General features: G+C 38.6%; 1 protein-coding gene across 6 annotated transcripts; it reads right to left on the bottom strand.

The window, feature by feature from the left end:
* Positions 1 to 819: 819 nt before the first annotated feature.
* Positions 820 to 23,210, bottom strand: KATNA1 (katanin catalytic subunit A1). Of its 6 annotated transcripts, none has more exons than XM_006089160.3 (11): positions 23,095 to 23,210; positions 14,018 to 14,193; positions 12,065 to 12,222; positions 11,696 to 11,876; positions 9,422 to 9,543; positions 8,316 to 8,421; positions 7,022 to 7,180; positions 3,705 to 3,831; positions 3,072 to 3,206; positions 1,954 to 2,080; positions 820 to 1,180 (listed from the first exon to the last, which is right to left on the bottom strand). In XM_006089160.3, the coding sequence occupies exons 2-11, from the start codon at positions 14,177 to 14,179 to the stop codon at positions 982 to 984; spliced, it is 1,476 nt and encodes a 491-aa protein (XP_006089222.1). In that variant the 5' UTR covers positions 14,180 to 14,193; positions 23,095 to 23,210; the 3' UTR covers positions 820 to 981. The 6 variants fall into 6 exon arrangements, with proteins under 6 accessions (XP_006089222.1, XP_006089220.1, XP_006089221.1 ...); XM_006089158.3 differs by having other exon boundaries at positions 14,018 to 14,192; positions 23,038 to 23,194; XM_006089159.3 differs by having other exon boundaries at positions 14,018 to 14,192; positions 22,918 to 23,186.
* Positions 23,211 to 23,480: the final 270 nt, after the last annotated feature.

Here is a 23,480-nt window from a genome sequence, read left to right as displayed (position 1 = left end):
CTAGAAATCACCAGTTCTGACTCCAAATGATGACAGGGTCTTATTTCATCCATTCAGCATAAGCTTGTAGATAGACTGGTGAGAACAATGTAGAAGGCTACATGGCCAACTGGAGTGGACAGGCTTTGCAGTCAGTAGATCCCTATCCTGCCTTTTCTCCTTACCAGTGAGAGGGACCACAGCAAGGCACTCAGGCTTCTTGAGGCTCTGTTTTCTATGTTTGGGATGATACAATAAGTTTTTTGGGTTTTTTACAAGTAATCATAAATAGAAATCTTACTTAAAATTTTATACCATTAACTTGTATTTCACTTAACTTTTACTTACATCATCAACTGTTAATTATGCTTCGTATCCTGAGTGAATGAGTTTCATTAGAATACAGTGAACAGCATAGGCTTAGAAGTATCTACTTGCCTATAGTGCAGCCTCTCTTATGTAGGCAGAATAAAGTGAGGCAAGGTTGTATATAAATACATGTTTTTTCATTTAAAATGCATAGTGAAATGAAGGATCTTTAAAGATCTCCCAGGAAATGGAGGGAAGGTACCATAACACAGGCAGGAAGACACACTGGGCTTGGTTCATGTTTCAATTGGCTACTTGTGTAAAAATGTTCCGGAATTTTCAGTTTTCCATTGGCACCCAAGGAACTAGAGCCAGTCTTACCACCTAGAAGAAAGAGCAGCCATGGAGGTGGAAGATGCTATACTTACAAGTGCATATAAAGACAGTTTTCCAAACTAAGTAACAGCGACTGTATTACAACATTTGTAGTAAGTGAAAGAAATCAGGCAATGCTAAAGTAAAACAAATTGCTTACAGCTTTAAAAAATTGCCTTTATTCAGAATCATACGGTTTTTTTAAAAAAAATCTTACCATTATGAAAGTTTAAAAAAATATAGCACTCCGTGCAATGAAATACTACATTTAATTATTCAAACACTTAAGGCAGGTTTCTCACAGTTTACATGTGAGAATTAGCATGATCCAAATTCTAATATCCATTTCTCATATCTTTCAATGTCTGCAGCAGATACTGACTTAGAAACCTTTTTTAAAGCCATTTCAAAATCCTCCATAGTTGTGGGCATGTGCATTTCTTCTCTTGAAAGATTTCGGATTTCTTCTGGGGTCAAACCTTCAATACGCCTTCTCATTGCCATCAAGGATGCATCCCTAGGTTTTAAATTTTTTTAAAAAAAGTGATATTTTGATTGAATGAAAACCTATTAGCTAGAAAAATATATTTTATACATGTCCAGGAAGGTGGTTTCTCCTCGTATTTCATGCCTTTTTTTTTTTTAAGGAGAACTTTGGATTCAAGCACCTCTTTCACCAAATTTTATTCTTAATAGCAGCCACCATTTATGCAAAGGGATGGCAACATATGGCTACTTTTACACACTATCACTAATCCTCACAAGAGCCCTATCTGAAAGGCTCACTTTTGAGAGGACGAGACTAAATCAAGCACCTTGCTAAGTCATCTGAGTTAATACTTGGACTAGAATAAAATTCATGAATAAGCCAGATTAGAGGGGCAGTCTTTTCTCTTTTTTACTGCTACTCCTGTCACATTTAGGACATTTTCACTGAAAATGAGATTATACTCTACTTGGGTATGCCAAGTTAATTTATTTCACAATTCTATTTCCTTCATGACAGTACTAAACAACTGCACCAACATCATTTTAATCCAAGACAATTACAGATTTTCTATTTTACACTCATCGTTGTAACATTAGCTTCTTGAACTTGTAGTTTTCAAATGAACTGTAGACTTGATCTGTAAGATATACCGGTATCTTACTAGCACCTGCTAACACTAACTAAATACCAGAACTTGTGTCTTTGACTGTAGACTATAAAGTGTGTCTTTTTCTTAACTTGGCATAAAAACGTCATAAGTTTAGACCCACAAAAACCTATGCTTCCAAAATAATTCATACCTGCACACGTTGGTAATGTCCGCACCTGAATAACCTTCCATATTTTCTGCTATACGTGCAAGGTCAACATCATCAGCCAATTCCAGCTCACGGAGACTTATTCGTAATAGCTCCTCCCTGCCTTTTGCTAATGGTAGGAACAAATTTAAAAATATAAGTCTTCAACATAAACATAGTGTATTATTTTTCCTCAAGTCCATTTTGTATGATAAGTTGTTTACCAATTCTTAGAGCTCATTTGCTTAAAAATTTAAGAGCTATTCCTCGCTGAATTTTACATTTCCTAATATCAAGGCTTTCGGGCTCTAGCCCTTTGCGGTCGTATTAAATTTGGGCATGGGTGTCGTACTGGTCGGAATTAATTTCCATTGAAAGAGCAGTGATACATAACATGCAAGATTATGAAGGATAAACAAGATTTATTAATTCTTTTTTGGAACTACGTCACTACTAGTAGAATCACTACAAACGTTATCACTTTCTACGTCAGAGTCAGTATTCAAGGTGCCAAAATAAAACTCTTCATCGTTACTTTCAGATGCGCAGTACACTTCTTTCGGTAACTTTCTTTTTGCCATTTTGGAGTATTATTTTGAAATATCTTAACAAGCGAGAATGTCTAATTACAGTTAAACGTAATTTGTAAAGCTTTATTTGAAATTCTGCGAAGTATCTCCGAAGCTTGTCGATTTCTTCACTCTCAAAAGGCGACTGACTCGCCACGGTGTTTTGCATGGCGAGTGTGGAACGACCGCATTTGTTTGTATTGAGTTTCGATATCTCCGATTTGTCGGGGCAATGTTTTGGTTCGTGACAAGGTCGCTTAGGCACTTAAGAGCTTTCAGAGAAATTATGAACTGATACATGAATGAACAGAGTTAAGATTCGTACGGTTCCTTGCTGTGGTGGCTGAGAGCAGACATACGACCGGAACGGTAAAAAAGCTTTGGTGGCTGAGAGTAGACAAACGACCGCAAAGGGCTAGATATAGCCACGCCAGTTAATATAAGGGAAAACATGCCACATTTGTCTCTTGAAATAAAGTTAATAACAAATTTTAAAATTTCTAAGAAAAATAAGTTAACATGAGCTTTCTGACAAGATTCACATGAAGATACCTGATGGTAATGGAATATAGATTCTTTTTTCAAGACGTCGTCTTAAAGCCTCATCAATATCCCAGGGAAAATTAGTAGCTGCCAGAACCATAACCATTTTGGAAGGGTCATCATTTTCAGAAGCACCTCCAACACCTAAAAGAAGGGTAAGGGGAGAGTAAAATTATACTCAGATATATAAAATAAAGCTCAACTACTTAAAGATCATCAAATATTTAGCACAGTTACAAGGTAGTATAATGGTCAAGCCTCTTTAAAACTTCTAAAACAAACTGGTACATACGTAAACTTTGGTCCAAGAAAAATAAGTTCTTGTAGTATGCAAACAATAAGACTCAAAACAGACTCAATCAAAAGACCAGCTCAACTACATACCTATTTTTTTTAAATTTTAGAAGCATACATACCCCTCTCAGGCAAATTTATCTGCATTTATTTCAATTGCATGGCTAAAAATAAGAGAACAGCATATATGCCAAAGGGTGCCTGTGAAGAGCCATCATTTCTGGCATGACTCCACTGTCAGTGTACCAATTTAATGCTGTCAAACTCCAGCCCCCTTTAGTCATGGGAGTTGTGTGGGCTAGCACCACCAGCAGCGCTTAGTCAATTCACGCATATACACATGCCTACCATCCATTTGAACCAGCAGCTCGGCTTTCACCCTCCTGCTTGCTTCGTGCTCTTCAGAAGTCCCTCTGCGACTACAAATGGAATCAATCTCATCAATAAATATGGTGGCTGGAGAATAAAATCGAGCCTAAAGAAAGAAACCATGCAACACCAGGTTTTTATTTCATTTAAAAGTAATTTATAGTTTAGCAACCACAAAACAGCTGAGGAGTCTGCCACATTGTGTATCTTTCCCTCTTGTCCTAATATTGGGGGAGAGGATAAAATTGGAACAGCTAAAATATAGTTTCTAATACAGACTTACTTACTAAAATATTATATGGCAAATTTTTTTGCCATTCAATACTATAATGATACATACTTATGAGTGATATAAATTCAGGATTAACCTGTGTACTACAAAAATATTAATAACTGGTGGGAAAACACAGATACTGGTTAAGGGTTCTAAAGTTCTAGAAAAAGAATTGGTTAAAGAGAATCATTATCTTAAGTAAAATTACATAGATTCCCTCTAAGAAATTCTAATTGCCATTTTTCATTTGACAAGTACTTTTTAAAATCCTCTTTAGTGAAATAGAAGAGTAAATTTATATGGCCCAAGTTTTTTTGTTTGAGATAAAAATTCATATAAAATTTACCATTTAAATGACTTTAAATTGTATAATTTAGTATATTCGCTATCTTGTGTAATAATCCCACTATCAAATACCAGAATATTTTCACGCCCCCAAAAAACAGCCCTATTTCCCTTTCCCCAACTCACAACCACTAATTTGTTTTCTGTCTCTACACTATTGAATTGCCTATTCTGGACATTTCTAATAAATGGGATCATGCAATATGTGGTCTTTTGTGTCTGGCTTCTTTCACGTTGCATAATGTTTTCGGTGTTCATCGGTAGTTGGACATTCCCCGAGGGGTCCCAGACTGGAGAGGGTGCAGGCCAGGCTGAGGGACACTCCCCCGCCCACCCCCCCCACACACACACACCCCTACTGGCCCCGCATGAATTTCGTGCACCGGGCCTCTAGTTTCTAATAAATGAGATCATACAATTTGTGGTCTTTTGTATCTGGCTTCTTTCACATAGCATAATGTTTTCAATGTTCATCTATACTGTAGCATGTACAGTACTTCATTCTGTCTTATGGCTGAATAACACTTCCCAAGTTTATTTGTGTACCTTAAATGCATTTCTTCCTCAAACCACAGAACAGGAAAGACTAATCCATTAAATAACGGATCTAGTCAAGTATTAATCTAGTAAATAGCTATGTAAGACTCAACAGTATCACTCTTAAGAAGTCTAAAGAAATTTATTACAATAAAGTTTATTGTTAATCATTTTTAAAATTAAATATCCAAATTTATAGAATCACAGCACAAGAAAGAACTAAATGATAACAGAGATTTCTCAAAACAGAGCTGAAGTGAATAAACATCAAGTTAAAGTTTTTTAAAAAAATAAAAATCCAGCCTGGCCAGCATGGCTCAGTGGTTGAGCATCGACCCATGAACCAAGAGGTCGCAGTTTGATTCCTGGTCAGGGCATATGCCCAGGTTGTGGGCTGGATCCCCTGTAGGGGTCGTGCAGGAGACAACCGATGGATGTTTCTCTCTCATCAATGATGTTTCTATCTCTCCCTCTCCCTCCTCCCTCTCTAAAAATCAATAAAAACATATTTTTTAAGTCTATAATTAATACCTTTAAAAAATAATAAGCTGTTGGAGAGGGCTTCATAAACCTTATTATAAAAAATAATGCGCCCTAGCTGGTTTGGCTCCGTGGCTAGAACCTGTGGACTGTGGACTGAAAGGTCCTGGGTTCTATTCCAGTCAAGGGTACATGCCGGAGTTGCTAGCTCAGGTCTCAGATCATTGTTATTTCTATTTCTCCCTCTCCACTTCTCTCTGAAATCAATAAAAATATATTTTAAAAAAGAAAAAATAATGCAATTTAGCACTTTGTCAAAGGCTTCCCCCTATAGAAAAAAATGGTCCGTTTTCTTGAATATAAACCCTACATTAGAAAATATATCAAATAAGTCATCAAAAGCAACAGCTAATATCTATGAGCCCTTGAATGTCAGGCTCTGTATTAAGCAACGTATGTGTATTAGCTTATTTCACCCACTAAACATTACAGGGGTATGCCCTCTATTATTGGCCTCTTCTTATAGATGAAGTAACTGAGGATGAGGAAAGGAATTTGCCCACAGTTAGCCAGCTAGGAAAGTGACAGTGGTGGGATCTGAACCCATGCCATCTGACTCTAACGACCCCCACATTTAGTCATTCACTCTTTGTAACTTACATTTTTAAAGGCCTGGTTCTGGAATACTGGCAATATAATTTCCCCCTCCCCTCCCACCCTCTCCGCCCCAGAAGCTAAAAGAAAACTAATTTTCCATAATGATCTCAGAGGTTCATTAGATTCCTACTGTGGTATGGGCTATTAGTAAGCCATTGAGAACTTCTTAGAATTTGCATCCTGCCTAATAAATGTTCAAAGTTGAAAGAAAAATGAAACAGGAATTGAAAACAGAAGAAGCCTTTATAAGAAAATAACCTGAAATTATGAGGATGTTTGTTTGCTGTTTTGTTTTATTCTGAGCCTAGGAAGGAAGATCTGGTATGATATTAGCATGGTCCAAGGTTCTGTCCACCAAAAGTAAGAATGCAAGTCTTTGTCACTATCTACAAATAAGAATGTGTCCTCATACTTATAACAGCACCACTTCTTAAATTCGGCAAGACTGAAATAATCAGTAAAGCTTAGCAAAGTCTACTGAATTCAATCCAGAAGTTGTTAAGTTACATTTCCCCTACTGATACTAGATTAGTGGGAGTGGAAGAACATAAAAGAAACTCAAAGTATGGAGCAAAGAACTTAAACCAAAGATTGGGTCATTAAACTTGGGATATTTGGTATAGCTCATAGATTGGAGGTGATCTAAGTTCCACAAGTACTTATGATTTTCAACTTTTTGCATTAACATACTGCATTTGCCATGTTATAACTAAGCTTACTGATTTTAAAAAAACAATTTCAAATTCCTATAGCAGATTAGTAAGGCAGATCCCATAATGTGAGCATGCTCATAAGCTAACAGAGGTGGCTTTTCCTCCAGAGAAAAGGGGACAAAGAGCAACTCAAGTTATTCATATCAGTAAAGGATTCCAGCTTCAGGGGCATAGGAATCATACTCTGGGCACAATGTCATTCTTCCTAGCTACTCTACACACTGGAGATAGTGACAACTCACTTTCTCCCCTTTCAGAGGTAAAGAATCAGAGCTGTCTCAAACATTCACCATTTCGAACAGAAGACGAACAAGCTTCTCAGACTCTCCTCTGTATTTAGAAGTCAGCGTTGATGAAGAGACATTGAAGAATGTTGTCTTGCATTCTGTAGCTACTGCTTTCGCAAGGAGGGTCTTTCCCGTGCCAGGTGGGCCAACCATCAACACTCCCTGTTGGGAATGTAACAGCATAAATGAAGGATTTACCTGCCATTGTTCTACTTCACTAGAATTCCATTACTAAGGATCACTTTTCAACCAACTTGCACATATTAAGACAAAAGACAAATAGAAAGGTAAACAGAAGTATACTTATCACAAATTTACTTTGTCCATTACAAAAGTATAATAACAGCATTATTTAAAATATGTAACTCAGAACTGAGAAAAAATAAAATCAATATTATAATACTGATATTACAATATCATATCCTACCACAGATATTATTATAGTATCTGGATATATTTTCTGCTAGTCTTTTTGCTCAAGTAAATTAGTTATTTTTTTACATATTTATACTCAAAGAATGTTTATAATTTTCATCTTGCTTATCATTTAACATTTAAAGACTTAAAATTGCCCAGCCGGCCTGGCTCAGTGGTTGAACGTCGACCTATGAACCAGGAGGTCACTGGTTCAATTCCCGGTCAGGGCACATGCCCAGGTTGCAGGCTGGATCCCCAGTGTGGGGTGTGCAGGAAGCAGCCAATCAATGATTCTCTCTCATCATTGATATTTCTAGCTTTCTCTCCCTCTCCCTTCCTCTCTGAAATCAATAAAAATAAATAGATAGATAAATAAATAATAAAGACTTAAAATTAGTAAGTGCTTAGCTATTAGCATATTTTCCAAATCTGTTTTTTGACAGTCTCTTTTCAGATCGACCCATGACCTTAAAAAGTCCTTATTAGATATAGATATGTCTTATTTCTTAAGAAAAATATCTTCAATAGATGTAAATATGTCTTAATTTCTTAAGAATAGGATGCAAGTTTGCAACATGACACATAAAATGGAGTGTTTTTGCATTAGGCAACTTGTTCACATTTGCAAATACAAGTTCATTCTAAATCTGCCACGTGTCCAACTATCCAAGATCATGTTGTACTCATTTATTATTCTGGGAACCTAGAAATAGCTTTTGGTCTAAACAAAATTCTGAATAACACAACATACTTATTTTAATTTAAATTTTCTTTATCTACTCTACTACTTTCTCTCCTCACTTCACCTAAAACAGATAAATATTGACTTTCTTTAGCGATGTACTGGCCATTCACTTTGACTATGCCATAATAAACTTACTTTCCACGGTCTCCTGATGCCCTTAAAGAATTCTGGCATCCACATTGGTAACACCACGGCTTCCTTGAGCAACTTTTTAGCCTCTACCAAATCAGCAATATCATCCCTGAAACAGAAGATATTTTATAAACCACCTTTTAGAGTATATATTTAACTCTATGGAGTCATTCTTGAGAACCCCTGGAAGCACGCGATTTGACATTGCTGACAGAATGCTCTCCTTTGGCTCTAGCGAACTAAGACACTGTGATGAGGCCCTGCCAACCAATCCACATAAAGAGCACAATCTGTACTTTCAGTTTTTGTCAGTGATGATTCTCAGCTTGGCGAATGAGAACACATGTCGACAGGCCCACTCAAGTATTAGTATGCCATCTCATTTTAAATTCTTGCTCTGATTGATGCTCATTCCATAAACTTCATGATTTAAAAACAATGAGCCCGTTTAAAAAAAACCATAAATAAAAAGGGCATAAAGCAGAGACAGGTTGCAATACTGCTGCTTTGCCCCCAACCCTATTAAGAGGTAGACACCAAGGATAAAGGGTATCATAGAAATTGCTATGAAGTTGCAACCACAAAATTACCACCACCACCACCACCACTACTCCACACATAGTATTTTTTATAATATGTTTTTATTGATTTTAGAGAGGAAGGGAGAGGGAGAGATAGAAACATCAATGATGAGAATCATCAATTGGCTGCCTCCTGCAATGCCTCCTACTGGGGATCCAGCCTGCAACCCGGGGATGTGCCCCGACCAGGAATTGAACAGTGACTTCCTGGTTTATGGGTCGAGGCTCAACCATTGAGCCACACCAGCCAGGCCACACATGATATTTTGAATGAAATTTCTGTGATCTTATTCCCATTCTGTAATTAAGATTTTTCATCTAATAAAAAATTATTTTATTATTTATTTTATTAAAAAGTCTCAGATAAAAACTTGGTACAGCCTGAACTGGAGTTTTTCATTATATATAACACTCTCATTGCATGGACTCTGGTTTTATTCCCAAGGACTGATCTTTAGTGCATGCCCACATCTGCTCCATTTTCTATCCCAAAAAGCAACAACAGCACACCCAATTATTATAACTTACCATCGAACATTGGGATTCTGAGAAATTATATCTCTTTCCAAAGCTTCTACTAAGTCCTTATCATATCCAGTACTATCAAATTTATTGGTTTCTGGTTCTGTAACTGCGGCAGGTGATTTGTTCTACATCGGGACAAAAAAACAAGAGCTTTTGATTGACTCAAAAATTGTATTTTGTTTCTGTGAATCAGAAAAAAAAAATTGGAGTCAAGTGATATTTTTTAAAAAGCTAATATAATAGTACAAGTAATAGGGCAGGATCAAAGACTAGAAGTCATCCTTCTACATCAGAGTTTCATCCTCAATATTTAATTTTTATATAAAAAGTATGACAATGGTGTTAAATACAAAAAGATTATGCACATGAACTGATGAGAATAAAAAAATTAATACTGAGATTAACTGTGGTCACTAGTGAACATCAGATATATGTGATACTCGTCTCAAAGATTCAGAGGAGATAAGGTTAAAGACAAATGGATTATTCAACTAAGACTATGGTTCAATCTTCTACCAGTCCTCACTAATGTTCCTTAAATATCCCCTTCCACTATTCCCACCCACCCTCCAAAAGAGACATCTCAGTCCTTAGGTGAGATCTGCTCCCATCCTGTGATGTCAGTCATTAAGGCCATAGATCCAAAATATATACTAAAGTATTCCAGGGCATGATGGCAAACTCATAGGGCACTGAAAGATAATTAAAACAAAAATGTTTAAATTGTTGACAGTATTACAGATGCCCCCATTTGATATTTTAAATTTTTGAGGGAAGCATGGCAACATCTGTTAAACACTGGATGAACTATCAACTCCAAGCAGTTCAGTTTCTACATGAAGACTGGGACATTCCTTTCAGAAATGCCATATTTTAGAAAGCCAGGTTTTTGGCTATAGCTGTGATAAGCGATATAATGGGAAAAATCGATGTGGAAGAGAAATAAGAATGTCCATTCTGCCTCCAAAGTCTGAGAAATCTACAGTGTCCAATAGGTGTTGATAGGACATAAACAAAGTTCTTTGAACCTAGCTTCCTCGTAAATAGTAGGTATTCTTTTTGTCCTAGGAGTGCTGTGAAAAAAAATTATTGAGACACTCATGAATTTTATGGACCAAAAAATTTATGAAGCTCTGCATTAGTGTAAATAATCATTTACTCGATCTGGTACTAGGATCATTATCCCATCTCCATAACATTTCATTGTCCATAACATGATGATTCGTCAATGGTGCTGTCTACAGTCAACATTAATGTCTAGACTTAATCCATATTTATGCTATTAACAGTCTTACACTAGATGACTAAATAAGTCTGTTTCACAATTTACAGACTATTCAGTATCCAATACTAACATAAAAGGTATAGGGAAGGCATTGTTTAACATTTAAAAGAGGAGGTTATCTTTTCTTCTAAGTATTTATGAACTTGTTATTCACTCAGATATTACTACTAAGAATCTGTTCTGTGCTAGCAGCTGTGGGGGTAGAAAGAAGACACTGTCCTTGACTATTGGAAAAGTACACTGTAAGCCCAGGAAGATACATATGGAAGACACTTTCTAGTTCTCACTTTCTTTTCTCCCACAGAACACAGTGCTGAGGAAATGTTTGTAGCCAAAGCAAAACAGATTTAAGCTAGGCAGAAAGGAGAAATAATTCCATAATAGGTCAGGAAAGAGAAGGTATGGAATTTAAAATTTTGACATTTTTAATAGGATTTTATTGATTTAGCTGAACTAGTACAATTCTCTTTAAGTATACACCTATGCAATAACTTGCTCTAAATTAACATACTAACAGCTACTAGGAGGTAAAAGCAAGCAGCAGAGAGATTTTTTAAAATGTAGACTCCTTTTTGATGCTCAAAATGAAGTTGAAGATGGACCAATTAACCAGGATATAAGTCCCTGGGTTTAAAACCAATTATTTTAAAAGCTGGCAAAATTATAAATGCAAAATCCAAATCCACTGTCTCAATTAAAAGAGTTAATTAATCTGGAGAGTGCCTGGAAGCTCTCTGTTCCTTCCCTCATTCCTCGCCCTATGCATCTCTTCCGTCCAGCTGCTCCTGAGCAGTATCCTTTGTAATAAACCAGCAATCAATAAGTGAACTGTTTTCCTGAGTTCTGTGAGCTCTCTAGTGAATTATCAGGCCCAAGGAGAGAGCTGCCATAGTCTGGCAGTTTTAATGACTAAAAATTATTAAAATCTGTACAGACTTCATTTTTAAAGTTAAAACATAACTTTTTCATTTATGAACATCAGTAACATTTACCTTTTCCTCTCTTCCTTTATTCTGTTCTTTCTTTTCCCGGCAACGCACAGCTTTCCCTTTGTCATTTTGAAGATTGTGTGCAGATGGACGGTGAACTCTGACAGTTGTACTTGGACGGTTACTGTGTGCTTTAGGGTCACTGTTTTGAGAAGATTGGCGTTTTCTAGGACCTGGTGAGGGTCTAATCAAGCACAACATCATTAAAATCATAATCAACCCCTGGAGTTGGTCCAAATAGAGATGAACACAAATAGTGTATAAGAGTCCATGAACTAAAGAAGCCACGGCAATAACTGCATACAAGACAGGAATGAATAAACTTTTTTTTCCCCCCAAAAGGCATGTCTTTCTTAAAAGGTCTCTACTTACCTTCGTTCAACAGGTACAGGCAAGGACCAGACTTCTCCCTCAGACGCTGGAAGCTCATGTTGTGCAGCTTTCAATGGAGAGCTGTCTAATTTAAAGCTCTCTAGTGTTTTCATGATATCCTTAACATGTTTAGCTTCCACATTTATTTCCTGCCACACCTGATGGTTTCAAAGGAAAATATAGCTATTTAAATTTTTATAACTGATAAATCACTGTCAAGATTAAACTAGTGCCTTTTATTAGAGATGTTAGAAAACTCCATTTTTGCCCTGGCCGGTGTAGCTCAGTTGGTTTGAGCATCATTCAGTACACCAGAAAGTGATGGGTTTGATTGCCAGTCAGGGCACATACCCAGTGTGCAGGTTTGATATCCAGTCAGGACACATGCAGAGGCGGTCGATCGATGTTTCTCTCTCTTTCTCTCTCTCCCTCTCTCTAAATATCAATTTTAAAAAAAGAAACCTCCATTTTGACATCAAATATTCAATAAATCACACCAAGATATTGTTAAGATTTTAATAATGGTTCATTAATTCTTTGTTTTCAATTGCAAAATTAATTCTGATAAAATGAATTAAATATTCTGGCTAATTAAGCCATGTTACTGACTTATGGTTCTTATTCAAATTGCATAACAAATTAAAAAGTTAGATGTAACTTTAAAGTTTGATAAAAAAATATTTTTGTAAGCTGCGCTTTGTTGGGTTTTTAAATGCTATTTGACAATTTTTAAATGCTGATTAGAATCCACTAATTTCATAACTCACTAGTGGATTGCAATTTGGCTTCAGAAGATAAATGGCTCGATTCACATACAACCAAGATGTTTTTGTTTTTTTTTAATATTTTTTAAATATATTTTATTGGATTTTTACAGAGAGGAAGGGAGGAAGATAGAGAGTTAGAAACATAGATCAGCTGCCTCCTGCACACTCCCACTGGGGATGTGCCCGCAACCAAGGTACATGCCCTTGACTGGAATCGAACCTGGGACCCTTGAGTCTGCAGGCCGACGCTCTATCCACTGAGCCAAACCAGTCAGGGCCCCAAGATGTTTTTTAAAAGCGATCTTGACTCAATTTAAAAACTATGCATATATATATGAAACATTGAAATGAAGTTGGTAATGTTTTGTCTTAAACCTAAATGACTTAAGTATCTTTACAAAAATGCTTAGACTTTTAAAGTAAAATTCTCTGGCCTAAGAACAAAAGGTCTTACAAGTCTTTCAGTGACAAGCAAAACTCCTTATGAAATATTTTCCCCTTCCAGTAACGTCAGAGATATGCAGAAGCAGATTTAGGAAAAGAGGTTACATTTTAAAAAGTAGGATATTTTCTCTTTTAAAGAAATTAAGGACAAATATGGAATACTATAAAAAAAAAAGCAATTCAGTAGAATACTATTCTACCTAGAAGACCAGCTCAAAAAGACTTAATTTCTGTAACATTTCTTTCCTCTGTGACATAGTTGAACCTTATTATAAATGCCACCTTCAACTGTACCTATAAGTTCTACAGTTTCCACTTGTGAATTTCTAGTGGTCTTCAGTGACTAATGTTCCTCAAAAGGAATTCAAATATGGTCTGTTTTATCCTGTTCTATAGAAAATATGACATCCATGAGATTCAGGTATCATCTGCAGTCTCGAAAATGGCTTAATAAAGTCAACTCTAATTTTACCAGATAAAAACATGATCTATGAAAAAAATTGAAAACCATTACTTAAAAAAATATTAGATTCCAACAATTAAAATAATTAAATAGAGCTTATAATACTGATGATGGTGAATATAGACTATTACTAATATAATAAATCAAGTTTCAAGTAACATTATATACAAATCCATGTAACAAATGATACACTCTCAATGTGTAACTGCAAAAAGCACTGATAATTGAAATCTCCTGAGTATTTAACCATTTAAAAGATACATAAGTCATGATTCTCACCTGTTGCCATTTCTGCTGGAGGTATGTATCTTTGACTGAGTATAGATACTTGTTCATTTGGTCAAGAACTCCCTGATAATAGACCATCGCAGAGTCATAGTTTCCCAGCAACGCATATTCACGAGCCAATTTTACATTCTCACTAATCATAAGAAGACTCATGCTCACATGTAAGCTAAACAAGAAAAGAAAAGAAGAAACATTTCATGTTATATGTCTCTTAAAAATAAGTACTACGAAGAATTTTTTAAAAGTATACTTTCTAGGGCTCCCTTCAGAAGCTCACAAGCACATACATACTGCACTTTCCACCTCTATACATTTGCTCATGCTATTTTCAATCCTTCAAAGAAATTCCTTAGTTCCCAAAGCCAAACGCTACCTATGTGTCAAAGCCCAGGTGAGATGGCAGTTGTCCCTGTATATCTACCTCTGAAATTCTCCGTTCAACATAAACCCTCCCCCTCCTAAAATCCCCTGGCACTTTATTGGGAGATTAATCTCAAGACACTTGTCTACTTTGAATTATAGTTACTGATATGTCTATTCTCTACTAGACCAAGTTATTTGGGAGTAGGATTAGCATCTGGAAGGTGTGAGGCTGTATCCTCAGTGTATGGCAAATAAGTATTATTGAATATCTACAGAACAAATGAAGAATGTTAGTTTTTGGAAGGCAATGTACGCGAGCCACATGCGGTTCTTTGGCCCCTTGAGTGTGGCTCTTCCACAAAATACCACGTGCATACCTCCTGCCAAATATGAAATAATAGTCTTTCTGGTGGAGGAGAGAAGCCACAAACATGTATCAGAAAAAGCAAGAACTTTGTCTCTTTCAATGTGAATTATCTGCTACAATAAAATTTATTAGAGGTCTATAAATGTTCTACAGTGCGATTAAGACTTTATTAAGTTCATTTTAGGGAACGTTGTAGAGTGAAAGAAGATGTAGTGTCGAGGACTGAGAAAGGTATGTTGAGATGGTTTGGACATATAGAGAGGATGAACGAAAGGATAGACGAAACAAGTATAGAAGATGAGTGTGGATGGGAGAGTTAGAAGGGGTCGACCTCAGCGAACGTACCTCAATCAGATTAAGGACTTTTTTAGCAAAGGCCAGCTTAGGAGTACCCTAATTAAGTTAATAACAATGTTCCTACCTAAAAAATGTGGCTCTCAAAAGAAATTTCAATCGTTGTACTGTTGATATTTGGCTCTGTTGACTGAGTTTGCCGACCACTGTACTAGTAGAACAGCAGAAAGCATGTGTGTTTTGAAGTTAGAAAAATGTTGGTTCCAATTCTAATTCTGCCACCTTGGTCAAATCAGTGGTTGAGCATTGACCCAAGAACCAGGAGGTCATGGTTCAATTCCTGGTCTGGGAACATGCCTGGGTTACCGGCTCAATCCCCAGTGTGGGGTGTGCAGGAGGCAGCCAATCAATGATTCTCTCTCATCATTGATGTTTCTCTTTCTCTCTCCCTCTCACTTCTTCTCTGAAATAAATTAAAAAATATTTTTTAAAGAAGGAAGATTAATGGGAAATGTTGGTAGGTGGAAGAGCTAAAAACCAGCAATGCCATAATAGAGAAGAAGGGGGTGGGTTCTATGCTCCTTAGGACAGAGATTAGAGTGAGATGGGATCACAACCACCCCAGGGAGAAGTAGGGATGTCAAAATCACAGCAACCACCTCAGGCTTCTATTTTCTGCCAGTCTGATAGTTCTCATTCTTTAAACAATTGTTGTTCCTTCACCCTGTTAGACCTGATTAATACATGTCATGTATTATGTATTAGGATATGTATTAGGAACTTCAAACTCAAACATCTTTAATCTCAGCTATTAGGTTCAATTCCTATATACAAGGCAAGACAGACACCAAAATAACTGCTGGCCCCCTTCCTGAAAACCAATCCTAGAAGAATAACAGTTACTTCACAGAAGGTTGATGGGTCCCAGAATTAAACATAAAATTCTGAAAAACAACTGAACTGACAGATGGTGATGGGGTCTTTGTGTGTGGGAAGTCCAAGGCAGCCCACAGGTAAACAGGGCCAGGTGAGAGTTTTTTAGCTGTGCCCTTTCTGATTTCCACTGTCCTGGCCAATCCTTGCTCACCCTTGCAAATGCAAGCCCAGCACCCTTTTCTTTTTTTCTTAGTGCCTAGAAAAGGAAATTTTAATAAAAGACCTTCCCCTTTTGCCGTAACCGGTTTGGCTTAGTGGATAGAGCGTCGGCCTGTGGACTGAAGGGTCCCAGGTTCGATTCCGGTCAAGGGCATGTATGTTGGTTGTGAGCACATCCCCAGTAGGGGGTGTGCAGGAGGCAGCTAATCGATGTTTCTCTCTCATCGATGTTTCTAACTCTCTATCCCTCTCCCTTCCTCTCTGTAAAAAAATCAATAAAATATATTTTTTAAAAAAAACAAACCTCCAGGCCCAGAGAGATTTTTTTTTATGGGCAGGCTTTTACCTACCTTCTAAATAGAAAAGAAGGTAATTCCAATCACATAAAAGTTGATCCATAAAAAAAAAGAGAAAAACTGACTAACTCTTTTTCTGAGGCTGGGATCACCTCAATTTCAAAATTTCAAAACTGAGTAAGAATACAAAGCCCAGCCGAAACCGGTTTGGCTCAGTGGATAGAGCGTTGGCCTGCGGACTGGAAGGTCCCGGGTTCGATTCCGGTCAAGGGCATGTGCCTGGGTTGCAGGCACATCTCCAGTGGGAGATATGCAGGAGGCGGCTGATCGATGTTTCTCTCTCATCGATGTTTCTGACTCTCTATCTCTCTCCCTTCCTCTCTGTAAAAAATCAATAAAATATATTTTAAAAAAAAAGAATACAAAGCCCATTTCAATTATGTATGAAGAAGTAATAATCTATGTATACCAAAAGGCTAATATGCAGTGTCCCCTTGGGAGTTCGATTGCTCGCTATGACATGCACTGACCACCAGGGGGTGGCACAGAACAAAGGAAGGCCCCAGTTGGCAGCCAGAAGGCCCTGATCAGCCCTGATCGCTGGCCAGGCCTAGGGACCCTACCTGTGCATGAATTTCATGCACTGGGCCTCTAGTCCTAAATAAAATGTTAGCTAACAGTGTCAACTAACTCTATTTCCCTCCCTCCTTTCCTTCCTCCCTCTCTTTCTCTTCCTCCCCTTCTCCTTCTCCATGATCAGGAAGATTTATCACAGGAATGCAAGAAAAATTTAAGATCAGAAAATCCATCCTTACAATTCCTCTCACTAATGGACAAAGGGACTTCACACAAGAATGGGTAGAGAGCATTAAGGACAATTCATAGAAGGAAAACTCAAGCTGGCTAAGAAGTAGAGATACTAGTAACAGATGAATGCAAATAAGAACAAGAAGACACCCCTTTTACATTTACCAGATTTAAAATAATAATAATAATAAATCCAATAATATTAAGTATTTCCAAGGATTTGGGGGGAAGGGAACCTGCACATATAATTTGTGGGTATAAACTGGTACAGTCATTTTGGAGAGCAATCTGGCAGTACTAAGGGGAATCATGTATGCATACATCCGATGGCCTTGCAATCCCACTCTTCTGTAAATATCACAGAGAGAAAGTCTCACACAGATCCAGTAAGGGACTTGTTTGGGGATGTTAATGACATTAACTGTTTGGGAAATCAAGGAGTTGGAGGCAATCTACCTAGGGAAATGGATACAAAGAGTGGTGGATACATACAATGGAATACCACATAGCAGATGGAAGCAAATTTTACAAATAGCATCATGGATAGTTCATCAAAATACAAGGTTGGGCAGAAAAAAAATTTTAGACATAGACCAAGATGTAAATTCTAATACATTTTGTAAATTTAAAATAAGCTATATTTGCCCTGGCCAGGTGGCTCAGTTGGTTGAAGAGTTGTCCCGCAAACCAAAGGGTTGCGGGTTCAATTCCCAGTCAGGGCACATACCTGGGTTCAGAGTTTAATCCCCGGTCAGAGTGTGTATGGGAGGCAGCCCAGCGATATTTCTTTTTTCACATCGATATTTCTCTTTCTCTCTCCCCCTTCCTCTCTCTCTAAAATAAAAAATCCTCCAGTGAGGATTTTAAAAAACGCTATATTTACTTATATGTGCTATATAAAACACTTTTTTAAAGACTATATACACACCTGAGAATATATATATTAAGTATATTGAAGTGTCTGTGGAGGATAAGATAGGGAAATATGAGTGGAGAAAGAAGATGAAGAATAGGAAAGAAACAAAAAATAAATACAACAAAAGAAGAGCCTTCTATCCATTGATAATCACAGAGAGCCTCTGAAATGGTTCTCAAGGACCTCTGTCTCCCAGTATCCATACCCATGTGTACTCACCTCCCCTTGAATGTGAGCTTATAAAAAACAGAAGATGCGAAATAACAGAACGTCATTTCTGAGATTAGACTGTGACTTCCGTTTTCCTCACTGTCTCTTGCTGGAACACTCTAAGGGAAACCAGTTACCTTGCTGAGAGCTGCCCAGTGCAGAGGCTCTACATGGCAAAGAACTGGAGGAGGGCCCCAGGCCATCAGCCAGTGAGGAATCGAGGGCCTCATTCCAGTAGCCCAGAGGAACTGAATCCTGCCAAGTACTACGTGCCGTGCAGGGAGCCTGGAAACGGATCCTCCCTGTTGAGCTTTGAGATGACTACAGCCCAGATACCTTGATTACAGCTCATGAATGACTCTATATCAGAAGTACCCAGCTAAGCCATGCCCAGAGCCTGACCAAACAAACCATGAGTAATAAATGTCTGTTGTTTTAAATCACTAGGTTTAGGGTAATTTGCTATACAGCTATGAAATGAGGTCTATAAGTAACTCAAGACTGGGCATCTGAGGTCCAAAAGAAAAAGAAAAAAAAAATCCCATGACCTAAATAACAACTCTGGGGGTCACTTAGGTAATATTCTATCTTAATAAAAGCTCCATGACCAGTGATCACAGCTTTCTGTTACCTCTGCTTGGCACACAGCAGATACTCAATTAATCTTTAAATGAATGAACAGTGCCAAGTTTTTGTCTTAACTATTAAAATTTCTTACCCTTGTCCAGCTCTTACCCTCAGCACTTGCATTCCTTGACCCTCAAATCAGCCCTACCAGCGCTGTGATTGCCTCTGCCCTGAAACTACATGCCCGACAGTGACACCTGGTCTCGGCAACATAGAGGCCAGCTGAGGCCAGCTGCACAGATCTGGATGAGCTTGTATATCAGGCTTCTCATGCCTTTCCCCTCTCCCTCCCTCTTTCCCTTAATAGACTTTCTCCTGATCTTTCTTCCCGTTCCCCATTTAAAATAATAAAAATCTAAATTAAGTTGTTACTTATATATGTGTGGTCCTTTTTTTTAAGTTTTTTAAGGGCCATGAGGCAATGGCCTAAAACACACAAATGCACTCCAGGCCTTCTTTGAAGGTTCTCTGTGTTGTGAATATTTCCTTCTAGTCAGATAAAATTCCTTAGGAGCCAATGAATTGACTCTTTCTCAAAAACAAAAAAGTAAAGTCAATCCAAGGCCACATTAACAAATGACCTGAAAAATTCTTGGTTATCAAAGTAACGACATGTTTACTGAAAACAGTATCAAAATATCCTTAGCTGACTAAATGTTAGACAAAAATAATTCTCCCGGTTCTTTTAGTAGTCTCTGAACCAAAGACATTATTCTTCTCAAATAAATGTCAGCCCTGTAAATGTAAGATTCTCCAAGTTTCAAGAATATATCCTTATCATTACTAAATTACACTCAGGAGGACAGAAACTGGGTCTAACGAGCACAATAACTGGTAATATATAAAGAAATTAATATATTTCAAGAAAAGCCTATAGACCAAAATTTAACCACCATGAACTGTAAACACTACCTACTGGTTCAATTAATTAAAAACACTTATAAAAATGAGATTGTCCAGCCCTACCTGGTTTGGCTCAGTTAATAGAGCGTCAGCCTGCGGACTGAAAGGTCCCAGGTTCAATTCCAGTCAAGGGCACATGCCCAGGTTGCAGGCTCAATCCCCAGTGGGGGGGGGCGTGCAGGAAGCAGCCGATCAATGATTCTCTCTCCTCATTGATGTTTCTATCTCTCTCTCTCTCTCTCCCTTCCTCTCTGAAATCAATAAAAAAAAGTTTTAAGAAAATGAGATTGTCCAAAAATTGAGACTCTTGATTTACAGAGGTTATTAAAGAAAAAAATAACCTTAAGTGCTGATGCCTGCTTTACCTCACAGCAAGCTTTTCCTTTATATAAGTCTATGAGAACCACCCTTTTTCTTACATGACTTGAGTATTTATGCTTCAGCTAATGGCTAAACTCATTTTTTAAAACTAAGTACGATACCCCATAAAATTTTAATTCAAGTAATAAAGTCAAATTTTTAAAAATTAAACACTCACTATAAAATTTCTAGCAAACTTAATTCTGATGTGGTACAGTGTTTCCACAAAGAGACTTAAAGTGTCTTTTTCTCCTCTAGGATTAGGGAAAAGAAGTGATCAAAGACACTGAAAAACAGGCAATAGATCCAAATATTTGAATTCAAAGATTTCTCTTCCAAAACAATAAACTCAGGGCCTTCCCTATTTCACATCTAAAAAGGATACCGTAATAATAAAGATCAGAGCAGAAATAAATGACATAGAGACTAAAAAAAAAAAAAAAGCAATGTAAAAGATCAATAAAAAGTATACCTTATTCACTTCATCTTTAAAGGAATCTTAGACAGGGCTCCACTTATACTGCAGTTTTTACCATAATGTGCATAGGTTATTCAAAAAATATTTACAGAGCACCTACTGAGTTGCAAGGAATTTAACTGAAGACAAAAATAAGATGGAATGAGACTCTGAAATCCTTGCAGTTTAGTGAAAGGGGTATCATTTTATTTATTCTAGGTATATTTTTCCTTGCTTAGCACAGATTAAAAAATCAGCATCAATATTAAAAATATCTGCAAAACTGATGTCCTAAAATAAAAACAAAGTTCAATAATGTATATTCCCTAAGGCATTTCAGTAAACCAAATGTATGTAACTTTAAAAGTGACAATACAATGTTAAGCAATTTTCAGTATGCTCATGTCTAGAATATTAAAGCAACAATAATGCTAATTGACAGTCAGTCACTGATGATTATGAATAAGCAATAAATGAGCAACCCATGACCAATTATAGCATGACACCCATTTTTCTTACTCTTATAATCATCATACGATAAATACCCAAGAAGCACAAGCAAGTTCTTTGTATAAAAAAAAGCAATGAAAAACAACCTGCTCAGAAAAAAAACATATATTAAATGTATGTATTTTTTACATTTACCTTGAACAATGCAAAAATAAATCAGTGAACATGATTTAAATGTAATTTAAAAGCCACATCAATAAACACTACAAGCATAATCTACTTATATCAACGCTGACCATTTTGATCTGATACATTATATTTGTTTGTTAATCCTCACCTGAGGATTTTTTCCATTGATTTTTTTCAAAGAGAATTAAAGGGAGCGAGGGAGACAGAGAAGGAGGGAGGGAGGGAAGGAGGAACATCTATATGAGAGACACACATCCAAGTGGTTGCCTCCTGCATGCCCCCTAACTGGGTCCCAGAATTGAAATGATACACTATCTTTTTAACCAGTCAAGTAGCTAAGAAAAAGGAAAAAAAAGAAGCAGCAGCAAACATTGTTGCACACAGAAATTCAACAGTTAATACAGTAAATTCTACCAGATTCTCTAATCCTGGGGACCTGTCAGAATTGTGATACCAGGTTCAAAATGAGACGCAGAAACCACTGCAGACTCCCCAGCATGCCTAGTGCTGAATCTATAAAAGGTGGACGCTTCTTGAATAACCACGGCCATCGAGGAACTCAGTGTCGCTCCTCATCGCCTAGGACTGTTGGGAAGTTGACGGGCACTGCCTTTTGCTTGGAGCCATAGCACGGGGCCACCAGTTACTAGGATCAATACAAGAAAAAGCATGTCGCCGCTCTTTCCGTGTGAGAACTCTGATTTCGCGGAGACAGGGCTGCGTTGACACCTGCAGGCATGACGGACACCGAGAGCCTTTCCTGACACCTTCGTGTTCCGGCCTCGTTACCGTGTGGCAGCCCGGGGTGTACGGCACATTCCCAAACACTCGGGAAGGTTTCCGGCAGCGACCACAGGCCTGATTTCAAAGAGGGAGACGTGCACACGTCTTTCAAGAGAGCCGGGTGTAATACTCTGCTGCTGGAATTCAGTAACTGACATAAAATTGGCACTTGGCAGTTCAAAGAGAAAATTACCGGAGGTCCCATACGGGCTTGAGCTTATCCACCGTGAGGCACTTACAGATCCACGTTTACCTCGAACTCCGACGTCACATACGATACTATATGAACCAAATGTTTCGAGGGGTAACATTTTTAAAAGATGCCAACTCTAAACAAAAAGGGCCGTGAACTTCCCCGGCCCCGGGATAAACTAAACGAGCAACAACATCCGCAACCACGTCACACCAACCTATCGGGAGTTCTTCTAGGGTGGGGACTGCGGGGACGGGAGCGGGGACGGATGCGGGAGAGGACCCGTCAACAAGAGAATAGAAACATGACCTCCTGGCCAGAAACTTCTCTAATGGCACCGGTCTGGAGATGGGGTCCTCGGGAGCCCCCCGAGTCCCTGCTGGACGGGAGGGATCAGGTGAGGGGACCGTCACCGAAGCCACAGGTGTCAACGACAATAGCAAGGACCTCAGACCTCCGCGCAGACCAGGGCTGGCTCCCAGCAGGATGCGCAGCGGCCTCGCACTCAGGCCCCGAGGTCCCTCACCGACTCTGCCACGGGGGCCGGGGGTCCCCAGAGCCCCGGGCGAGCCGACACTCACCTGTGGAGGCCGAGGCTCCTCGGAAACCGCCCACCGACAGGTGGAGGGGCAGGGTGGAGCGGGGCTCCGGGCGAGGAACGAGGGCCCTGGCCAGCCCCAACCCCCTAGCTCGGTGCTCACCGTCCCAGCAGTGCCGGGTCCAACCGCCGCCAGCCCCCTGCGAAGCTTCAGCTCAGCAAGAATTTGAAGGCAAACTCGCCAGGGTCACTTCCGGTGCCGGGGGTGGCCTCGGCGACTTCGGCGCACGCGGGGCGACGCCCCGGGAGCGAGGACGCCGGGCGGCGTGCGCGCGCCGGGCGCGGAATGGGCGTGGCCGACGGAGGCGGGGAACGGGGGCGGGATGCGCCTGCGCAGTCCTCGTCGCCGCCTCCTGGCGGGGTTGGGATGACTGTTGGGATAGTAATGGCTTAAGCAAGTACCACGTCGCGTACCTCACTTTTCCGAAGTATTTGCTCATTTTTCCTCCCATTTGATTTTCACCATATTCCTCAGAAAGTAAGAAGTCAAAGTGTCTGTTTTTCGGGTGTCAAAGGTCATACAACTCGTTTATGACAAATTCTGTT

The sequence above is a fragment of the Myotis lucifugus genome, unplaced genomic scaffold (assembly GCF_000147115.1).
Source record: "Myotis lucifugus unplaced genomic scaffold, Myoluc2.0 scaffold_57, whole genome shotgun sequence".
Taxonomy (NCBI): Eukaryota; Metazoa; Chordata; class Mammalia; order Chiroptera; family Vespertilionidae; genus Myotis; species Myotis lucifugus.
This window is presented reverse-complemented; position numbering and strand designations above follow the sequence as displayed.